Source organism: Triticum urartu, chromosome 5A (assembly GCF_056163025.1).
Source record: "Triticum urartu cultivar PI428250 chromosome 5A, HENAU_Tu73, whole genome shotgun sequence".
NCBI classification, from domain to species: domain Eukaryota; kingdom Viridiplantae; phylum Streptophyta; class Magnoliopsida; order Poales; family Poaceae; genus Triticum; species Triticum urartu.
Genome location: NC_141877.1, coordinates 224,512,434 through 224,523,266, shown reverse-complemented (window position 1 = coordinate 224,523,266; position 10,833 = coordinate 224,512,434). Strand labels below are relative to the sequence as shown.

Below are 10,833 nucleotides of genomic sequence, written 5' to 3'. Positions count from 1 at the left end.
CCGTCCCCTCGGTTCTGCACGTTCACCACGTGTCTCCCATGCGCTTGGGGTGGCAAACGGTGGAGGCGGGAATCCGGGCCGTCGCTGGTTGGGGCAGCGGGTCGGCCCTGGCTCCCTGCGCCTCCCGTGTCTTGATTGGCCGAGCGGGGCGGCCAGGCCCCAACCCCGATCCTTTATAAAGAGCGGGAGGGGGGATGGCGTCCCGCATTCTTTCATCTTCTTCTTCCTTCAGCTTCTGCTCCTTCCTTCCATCCGTCATGAAGAGAGGGAACCCCGGTCCTTCAACAGTGGCGGCGAGGGTCGCCGCTCGACAACGCGTCCCTCCTTCTCCTGCGCCTGCGGTGGCAGAGCCAGCCGTGAGGGGAAGGGGAAGGGGGCGAGGCCGTGGGTGAGGCCGGGGCGCTCGGGAAAGAGGAGGACGGGGTGGCGCGCCGGCCTCGCCTCCGCCAGCAGCTCCTCCTCCAATGGAGGGCCATGTTGGGGATGACCCTTGTGAGTTCTTCGTCAGGCTGCGCCGGCCGCCGCGCCGTCGCCTTCGTCTCCCGACTCCATTTGCGCGGGAGATGGAGCTGGATCCGCCGGAGTCCTTGTGGCTGCACATGAGGGGCTGCAGGATCAGTGGCACGCGGGCCCGCGTCGACTTCCCCGCCCCTCACGTGATGTATCTCCGTCGGGGATGGAAGGCGTTTGCCCATATCCACCGCTTGACGGAGGGGCTTACTCTCCATTTTAAGCTGATGGAGGATGGCCTTCTCTCCGTCAAGGTCTTCGGGTGCTTTGGGACCCGTGCAAGGTGCTGCGTGGAGAGCTCTTCTGATAGTGAAGACTCCTCCTCGGGCGGGAGTGACGAGGAGGACAGCGGCAGCGACGACGAGGGTAGTAGGCGGCAGGATGACGGGTCCGATTAGGTGTCGGGTGCCGCTCCGTGCGGCACCGGCGACCCCATCATCCGCGTCGCCGGCTCCCTGAACTTCTCGGGGTCGTCTCCTTGGGCGGCTGGCGTTGGGAGGCTGCGGAAGAGGAAGAGGGCGGGCGGCAAGGCTGTCAAGTCGGAGTACGCGGGCACCGACGCCTTCGACGCGTGCTGACGTCCTGCCACCTCGTCTTCGAGCTCTGCTTCCGGCGCCGCCATCACCATCCAGCCTTTGGACGGCCACCAAGATGTTCTTGGTGTTTTCTGCCACCCGTAGCTCGCCTAGGCGCTCCTTTTGTCTCTTTCGCCTCCTTGACATGCCCCCTGAGGAGAGGGACAAGAAAGGAATTACAGGCACCTTATCTCTTTTTAGTTTGTAAGCCTTCGGGCCTTTGTTGAATTTAAAACTTGTAATCCCATCATTCATGTTTTTCATTCCCTATGGACTGTACCTGAGTGGAATGTTTTTAATGAAAAAGGGATGCGTGCCGGGTCATTTGTTTGCGGGTGGAACCCACGACAAGGAGTAAATCCTTGATATCTTCAAGATAAACATTTCCTTGCTCGACAACAGGCCTTGCCGTCTCCCCACTTCGCTCGACCTTCCTCACGCCCTTGACGGAGGCAGGGATGAGGCGGGCTCAGGCTCCTTATTTCATCCTTTCGCCGCCGCGACTACGACCAAACTTGGCCCCAGGAACGAGCCCTAGGGCCTAGAGTTATGGGAGCACGGTAGCTTGGGGGAAAACGAGGTTTCACATGGTGAGCAACGGAAGCGAAAGACTTTGCTGCCGAGGTCTTGGGCATATTGCATGAAGGTGCGGCCTGTGTACTATGTACCGTTGTCGGTGATAACCCTGTTGGGTACACCAAAACGGCACACTAGTCCCTTGAAGAATTTGACGACTGACTGAGCTGTGACCTTCCTCACTGCTTCCATCTCTGGCCACTTTGTGAACTTGTCGATTGCGACGTACATAGAAATGGTGTTTTTTTTTTGAAACGGAGGCAAAGATTGCCTCATCTATTAATAAGTAGAAGAGAATTGTCCAGTTAATTACGGAAAAGCGGGCAAAAACCGGAAATGAAATGGTGTGTTGGGAATAGCTTATGATGCATTGTTAGAAGATGACGATCCTCTGTAGAGAATAATAATCATTATATCTGTTGACAATGATTACATTCCGAATTCAGCAGTGCGACAAACAAGTCATGTCTAACCTAACAAGAATGAGGTATCCAAGCATACAAGTGGCGAACAGCCAAAAGATGGTTCACTATTCAATAAATGAAGCAACCAATATTCGATTAGATTAGCAGAACAAGATAATATTGCAAGCATTTGCTGTGCAACTGCACGTCTGCTCCTATCCCACCGACATGATTAAAATAGACGTCAGCCCAGTGCTTGACAAACATGCTCAGCGAGGAAACAAAATCCTAAGTACTCACGTGACTATACTACTGATATTAGGACAACCACTATTTAACATGGCTTTGAGGGACTACATTTTGGTGACTTGGCTTTGATGAACTTCATGTTGCTGATCTCATCTACATTCAATTCGACAACATCTTTTAACTTGTTAAGCAGTTCCTCCAGACCATCAACTCCACAGCTCTGGTAGTCGAGAGTCTTCTTGTACCGTTGCTCATACAGGGACTCAAAATGAGAGAGTGGAAGAGGGCACGACAAGTAACAGACAAGAAGAGCCTCGACCTCTGTTCTGCACTTGTATAGATGGCTATCAAACACATATGCTCCATCTACGTCAGGGTTAATATTCTGTTCATCCTCTGAGAGATCTTCTGATGAGCTGCTCAACTGCTGACATGCTTCACTAGTACCTTCCTCGAGAGTAGCATTCAATCTCTTTTCATTTTTCAAAATTATTGGTGTGCTTGGATATTTCTTCATGTTCCTATCACCAGAATTGCGTAGGCAAATCATCTTCCTCTGACCCTTCCCTATGACAACAAAAGACTCAGCCAGCTTTTCGAAAAGATGAACAAGTTTTACAGCTCCATATTCTGCTACATACAGGTGCCTTCCGAACAGCTTTAAATACTCTGAAGGAACACGGACAAGTGGAACAGATCCACCAGATAACTGAAATAACCTTATTAGTTGACCCTTCAAGCCTTGAAGGTCACCGGGACGAACCCACCATGATTGTTCGCCTGTAAATCCTTGGTCTATCACTGGGACTTCATTCAAACCACCTAATACATGATGTGACCTCGATGACGTGCCGGTGCCACAACTGCCATCCGCCAGAGTACAGAAAGCTTTGCATGATTCTCCGGTGACCTGTGAAGAGTTATAGCAATTAATCTGGTTGCTGGTTGTTCTGCCACCATATTCATTCCTAAAAGTTCCCATATAAACAATGGCCTCCTCTTCAGTCTGTATGTCAGGAAATTTCCCCGGTGTTACACTGTTAGGACAGACTAAAGGATCAGCAGCACGATGCCCTAAGGATCTGGGGGGTACACTGCCTGCACCACGGGCAAGACTAGGCCAGTCCCACACGAAACTCCCAGCACTGCTCAAAGCCGATGAGACGGTAACTGAAGATGGAATCGCAAGGGCAATGGTGTATCCACGCTGACCAAGTATATGGAGAGCGGGAGCGAAGTCCACATCACCAGATATAAGCATAATGGATGACGGTGGATGATTGTCCAGAGCAAAGAGAAACATATCTACCAGTATAGCCTTATCAGCAGCATCTTTCCGCCCATTTGGAACATCGACAAGTTTGACTCCGGTTCTCTGACATCCCTCCCTGAGTCTTCTAGGGAAAGCATTGAAATCTCCATAAGCAGAGAGAACTGTAACTGCACCGTTAACAACAGGATGCAGCCGTAATGCCATCCGTATATTCCCAGCAACATCATCTGGCCGTACATCACTTGGAACAGGGCAGTTCTCAATGTCCCAAAAGATAGCCACTGGACCGAGGACTGCACTTGCCTGGTTATTTGCTTGAGAATGATCCACATTTGATGCAACATTTATTATCCGAAGATCTGATTCTGATACCATAGCTTTTGATGAGGGCGAGGTGATACGACTAGCCATTGCATTATCTTCAAAAGACATTATGTTTCTGCATAATAAAATTGCAAAGAAAAGATGAATACTAAGAATATGTCAAGTTGATATGTTTACTAATCATAGTAGCATTTTAAGTGTGGTGCACCAGATGTCAAATCAGACAAAACAGATTTCTCTTTAATCTCCCTGAGAAAGTGAGAATAAATTTCACAAAACCGTAGATAAATAAAGCCCCATGTTTCTTAGCTAGTGGCACTTCAACCCAGGTTTTATGGTAATAAGGTTTCAAGGAACCCCACCAATTTTAGCCCCTTCTGTGGTCTCTGACAAAGTTTCCTACTGTAGAGATTCCCTCTTTTGTGAATCTGCTCTGCCATTGAGCTGCAATCAAGTTGTGATTTGGTTAGGACAAATACTTGTCCAGCCATAGTCCCATAAAACCTGAATCTAAGTGAACACCGGCCAAGATATGGGGCTTTCTGCAACTTCGACCATAAACCCATGGTGATACGATGCATCCTGTGGACATTACCACGAACCCATCATCAACCCCACAAGCTCCAATTGAACCATTGAAACCGACATGACTTCCTAGTAGAGCTTCCTATACACTCATATGAGACGTGGCTACTACCTCATTAGGGAACATTGTGCATTCTTAGATATGAAGGATTCAAGCAACGAGAAGAAGGGGCTCGAAGAGGAAGCGAGGAACATCACCAAGGACCAAACCCTGCTGGATAGTCCAACTTACCAAAATGCTCTCTGGACAAAGTCAGATGTTCCGATTCAAACATTCGACCTGATGTCCAACAAGTCAGATATTCGGGACTTCATGTCCAGCATAGGGTCCGACTTACCACATTGCTCTCTGAATCAGGACAATACTATGTTGGACATGGGGTCGGAACATCCGACAAGTCAGACTGTCCGACTTATGTCAGAATGTCTGACTTGTCTACGCGCAGAGAAGAGGGCCACAGGCCCGTGTAGCTTTCTCCACCTACCTACGTCTTCAGGGCTATACTATATATTCCGTACTCCATCTCAGATCTAGGGTTAGCAAAGTTTAGACCAAATTCTTGAGAGAGCTTTGCTCATCTACCTCTCCTTTGGTAATCAACACCTCCAGTTTGGGGAAGAATCCTCTTGGATTATCAAGACCCCATCTCTCCTAGAGATTTGGGAAGATTATCTCTCAAGACCTCCAATTCCTCTTGGATTTGGGGATGAACTATCCTTGTTACCTTCTTTTCCTCTCCTTTGGTGATCAGCACCTCCAATTCCTCAGATCTTGAGGTGTATTTCTCTTTGGAATGAGATTTGAGTACTTTGGTGGTGAATCTTGTCTATGTGAGTGTTTTCTCTATGTTTCCCCCGTTGTTCATCGTGTTTCACCTCAAATCGTGAAGATCAGGCCACCAAACAGCTTCCCCATATCACTTGGTATCATGTGCAGGTTGCCACAATTTGGAGTCCCTCTCCCTCATATTTCTAGACAAATTTTGTTTTTGTTCTTCCCAGTTTCAAAAATCCCCACAAAAATAGTCACCCGATTTCAAGCGATTTGTTGTTTCTGGTGAGTTTTGGTTAGATTTGATCCACGGATCTGGTGATATGTGAGTTGATCTGCCTTTGATTTTCTTTAACTACCTCCAATTTCGAGTTCTTCCTCAAGTTGACCCACACCAGCCTAGGCGAAGTTGGTCTATCCAACTTAGTCCAGAATATCGGACTATCCGACCTTGGTCTGACTTGACTACAACTTCAGCAACTTTGCCAGCAAGCTGGGCATCTTGCTGGCTTCGACGTCCGGCTTCTTCAACAAGAATGCCAAGTACATCTAGGGCCAGTTCGTTTGCCGGCTTAAAATATAAGCCGCCTCCTCCCCAGCTTTTCCCATAAGCCGTCTCCCTCATTCATTTGTGCTTCTGAACTAGTTATGGTATAATTAATTTAGAAGTCACAACAAATTTAGGGAGCGGCTTATTTTTTAAGCTGGGGAGAGACAGCTTATTTTTTAAGCCGCCCAAAAGAACTTAGCCCCTACACCGCCTCCATCAACAACCAAGCTCGGCTACGATGATGATATGTCATCCTTTTAACACAAACACCAAAAGCAAGGCGGGTGCCCTCCGATTTTGTCAAGGTAGAGGTGTCAAAGAGGTATGTCATTCCGTCACACAACTTTGTCTTCCTTGCCACTACCCTTGTGAGCCATCCATTTGTGAATATCAATCATGGGCACTCAACGTGGACAAAATGCTCCGTGTCCACAACTTTGACAAGGTGAAGAAAATGGCAATGGCCTCGCTCGAGTTTGATGAGTACGTCCACATATGGTGGGAACAACTCACAGAACATTGACAAGAGCAAGGAGAGGTCCCCATTGAAGCAAGTCATGAGAGCGAGATTTGTGCACATGCACCATACCCGCAACCTCTTCAAGAAGCTCCAAGTACTCAAGCAAGGCACCAAGACCGTCGAAGAGTACTACAAGGAGATGGAAATCGCAATTCTCTGAGCCAATGTGAAGGAATCCGATTTGCAAACAATGGCTCGCTTCCTCAATGGACTCAACCACCTAATCAAGCGGATTGCGGATTTCCAACCATACAACTACTTGCTAGAGTTGGTTCGCCAAACAACAAAAACGGAGCAACAAGTGCAAGAAGATGTAAGTACAGCAAGTACTCCTACACTTCACGGAACTTCAACACCAACACTCAAGCTTCACCAAGCACGACGCCTTATATTTAGACAACAGCCACTAGTGGTGCCCCATCAAGCTCCAAAGTACCGGCGACCTCTCCAAGTCGTCCTCCTTTCAAGCGCTCCCAGGCCTAGAATTACTCCTGCAAATCCTTCAAGGGTCTCGACCAAAAATCCAAGCAATGAATGCTTGACTTACAAGGGGCACAGCCACAAGTCAATTTAGCGCCACACCAAGCGGACCATGATCATCAATGAAGATGGAGAGTGAATATTATATTGAAGAAGAATTGGAAGCTACACCGACAAGTCAACAAAGACGAAGATGATCAAGCCTTCTGCAACAACGACTAAAGCCCCGCCCTTGTTGTCTCCAAGATCTTGACCTTCAACAACAAAATGATGATGACCAAAGATGTCATATCTTCCACACTAAGCAGGCATCCAAGGAAAGTCTATCAGGGTCATCATTGATGGTGGTAATTGCCACCATTTGGCAAGTGAGGAACTTCACGCCAAGTTACATCTCACAAAGAAGCGACATCCTCATCCATACAAAGTGCAATGGCTAAGTGATTCCAGCACTATCAAGGTTGAGCATACTATTGAAGTCCCATTCAAGATTGGAGCATACGAGGATACCTTGGGATGCGATGCGGTCGCTACGACCGTTTGCCATCTCTTATTGGGACGCCCTTGGCAGTATGACCGCAGTGTCATTCACAATGGGCGCACCAATCACTATAGCTTCAAGTGGAAGGGCAAGGAATGTGCTTCGGCCGATGACTGCAAGTCAAATCATCGTCAATAAATCTCAAGCTTCAACCTTTGCATGCTATATGGGAATCTAGTAATGGAGTGACCCGCCATAAAGTGAGTGAGCGTCACAAGCCGAAAATGAGTGCTTCCATGTTGAACGCCAACAAGGACATTAACCTCTTAACCACCAAGAAAGGAATGTGAGCCAGAGCCCATCACACGTGCTTTACTTTGTATTCTTGTACAAAAATGAAGTCATGTTGACTAACGATTCACCCACGCTTCCTTGTGTGATGACTTGCGTTTTGTAGGAATTTGAGGATGTTTTCCCATCGAGCATACCTCCACTGCATGGGATTGAACATAGGATCGACCTCATTCCCGATGCTCCTCCCCTTATCGCGTCAACTTCAAAGAGACTAAGGAATTGTTCATAAGAAAGATGGTACTTGGCATATGTGTTGTGATTGTCGCCCCATAAACAACATAACTGACGGTGCTACGGCCAAAGGGTGCCTCACCTCTCTGATTATCGCCCAAGTAGGCTGGCCCGAGGCCCCCTAGGCCAATTTCTGCCATGGGCCATCATGCCGGCCCATGGCCCTATAGAAGGAAGACTCTGGAAGCCTTGTTGTTCAAGACAAGGAAGGCCGAGCTGTGGAGGACTCCCCTCCACCGACATAGCTGACTAGGTCCATGTAAACCTAGAGGCCCTGGTAACTTATATAAGTCGGGCCAAGCTAGTCGATATGCAACAAACAATCCCTCGGTTAAATCTTGTAATTTGTACACCCCTATCGCAATATACCACACAAGCAGGAGTAGGGTTTTACCTCGTAACGAGGGCCTGAACTTGGGTAAATCTGGTCTCATGTTTCCCCTCCATCTACTCACCTCGCTAGGACACCCGATCGAGGGATATGTCGGATTCTACTCTCACAGTGGTGGCCCATGCAGGCCCCGCATGGTGAACTCAGAGAACAGATGGGCTATTTCGTCTACATTGATTCCGAGCTTGTCAACCGACAGCAAAGAAAAATCCGGCGACGGACAAATAAGATCGGGGTCAGAAGAAATTTTGGCGTTGACAATGATTGAGTGCGGCGCTAGCAATTAGCCCGACCCAATTGATCTCGACGGCGGCCGCCGCTCTCCAATTTGAGGACTCTGTAACTGATGTACCGCCGTTGTGTTGATAGTTGTCACGCGGTTGTCGGCCTTGGTGGCCAACTGCCGCGTGCTGCTCATCAAAACCTTTATCCACGCTAGTCACTTGAAGCTGAAGCATCAAGATATCCGATTCACCAGCACTGCTACTCGTGTATCAAGGAAAATCAAAAGGCTAGCAACTTGGCGCACGTCGGCAGACCAGGGCGCACATGCGCTCCAAGTCTCAAGGCCGAAGCAGCATGCGTGTCGCTAGCTAGCTGCTCTTGCGTAGGTATCAGCAAATATCCTTCGACATCACGTGAGAATTAAGCCATAAAAATCAAACCATCCAGGCCTGCGCGAGAGAAGCTCTAATATACTACTAGAATGTCCGACTTGTCTACGTAGAGAAGAGGGCCACTGGCCCGTGTAACTTTCCCCACCTACCTTCTCTTCATGGCTAGACTATATATTTTGTGCTCCATCTTAGATCTAGGGTTAGCAAAGTTTAGACTAAGTTTTTGAGAGCACTTTGCTCATCTACCTCTTCTTTGGAGATCAAGACCTCCAATTTTGAGAAGAATCCTCTTGGGTTATCGAGATCCGTCTCTCCTAGAGTTTTTCGGAAGACTATCTGTACAGACCTCCAATTCCTCTTGGATAAGGGATGAACTATCCTTGTTACTTACTTTTCCTTGTTGTTGGATCCTTGAGGTGTATCTCTATTTGGCACGAGATTTGTGTACTTTGGTGATGAATCTTGTATATGTGAGGGTTTCCTCTCAAGTTTTCTCCCATGTTCTTCGTGTTCATCGTGTTTCACATCAAATCCACCTCAAAATCGTGACTATCAGGCCATCCAACAGGTTGCCTTGTATCATGATAGATATGAGATTTATTTAACAATAAATATGTAATACTTTTATATGCAGAAGAGGGATGCCTCTGATCTGGTATGGTTGCAAAAAGCTCACTTGGGGAACAAGCATAATACACAAAATGTTGATCCACTAGTTCTACAAAAGTCATGCATGACTGGAATGAGTAGATTTCATAGCATGCAGTGAAAGTATCATAACCACCTTCTAAGCATGCCATGCAACTCAATAATTGAATATATGAACGGGCACCTACAAATTGAGTTCAAATTCGATTATTTCCCATCACTTCACTAGATAAAATTCCAAAAGCATAGCACGAATTTCCTGAAATCCATATCCTAGAAAGCTGGAGTTTTGGTCCAATCAAATACTTGATGACCACAGATGTCCAAACACAGGAGAAGTAACAAATATGACAAGCATAAGCGCATAATAGGGTTAACTTCATACATCTCTTATAGTGAAATAACATGTGCCTCCTAATCACAAACATAACGAACACAAAAGGCAACCAACATTGAAGTAAGAATCCCCGAGACCAACATAATCAGAGACCCAAGGTAAGAGGTACACTTGAAGCAGGGCATGCTGGTTCAGCTGAACCCGCCGATTCTAATATTGCGAAAACAAACTCCTATAAGAAGTACCAGGTCAGGGTTAATACGGTAATACCAAAAGAAAAGCATGAGCGGATGCTCACCGCCTCGGTCGGATGGGGACAACTCGTACCGGATGTCGTAGATGAGGCACACGGTTTGATTAGATAATACCTCACGGCAAAGGAAAGATCAAAACGAAGTTGGATCCATGCAAGCTAGCGTCTCCTTACCGACGAAACGAATCGCGTCCAGATGCACACCAACCAGGTAGAGGTGGAGGCGAGGAAGCCTGAGTTTCTCCACTTGAAGGTAGCGGGCCTGCTTCGGCGAGAAGGCGGCTCTGGTGACTCCAGGGAAGGGGGAAGACCTTCGCGGCGGACGTTAATTTGGGGGTGGGGGGCAAGGCGGTGGTAGGATAGGGAGGCAATGGTTTCTTCTATTGCACGGTTGACCGTCACATGAGCACCTCATAAGCGTCCTTAGAACATTGGTAAATTCGGTCCGTCCGTGGACGTGGGACTTTATTTCGCTCCCGACATCTGTATATATTTTAAATCCAGACTCTCGAGTTCATGCAAATTCATATCAAAGTGTTTACATAAAATTTATTTTAGGTGCACAATTTAAACATCAGTTCTTTGGTTTTCATTATGGATTCACCAGTGGTAGAATAGCGAGGAAATAGTTTTTTCTATTGCGGACATGAGCACCTCATAAGGGTCCTCAGAACATTGGCAAATTCGGCCGGTCCATAGACGC

The 10,833-nt window shown here is 47.5% G+C and overlaps 1 protein-coding gene across 5 annotated transcripts; it reads right to left on the bottom strand.

The window, feature by feature from the left end:
- Window positions 1-2,159: 2,159 nt before the first annotated feature.
- On the bottom strand, window positions 2,160-10,559 carry LOC125508927 (Putative endonuclease or glycosyl hydrolase). Of its 5 annotated transcripts, XM_048673736.2 has the most exons (3): window positions 10,305-10,540; window positions 7,329-7,472; window positions 2,160-4,026 (listed from the first exon to the last, which is right to left on the bottom strand). In XM_048673736.2, the coding sequence occupies exon 3, from the start codon at window positions 4,017-4,019 to the stop codon at window positions 2,400-2,402; it is 1,620 nt and encodes a 539-aa protein (XP_048529693.1). In that variant the 5' UTR covers window positions 4,020-4,026; window positions 7,329-7,472; window positions 10,305-10,540; the 3' UTR covers window positions 2,160-2,399. The 5 variants fall into 5 exon arrangements, with proteins under 5 accessions (XP_048529693.1, XP_048529691.1, XP_048529692.1 ...); XM_048673734.2 differs by lacking the exon at window positions 7,329-7,472 and having other exon boundaries at window positions 10,305-10,559; XM_048673735.2 differs by lacking the exon at window positions 7,329-7,472 and having other exon boundaries at window positions 10,148-10,540.
- Between the last annotated feature and the right edge of the window lie 274 nt (window positions 10,560-10,833).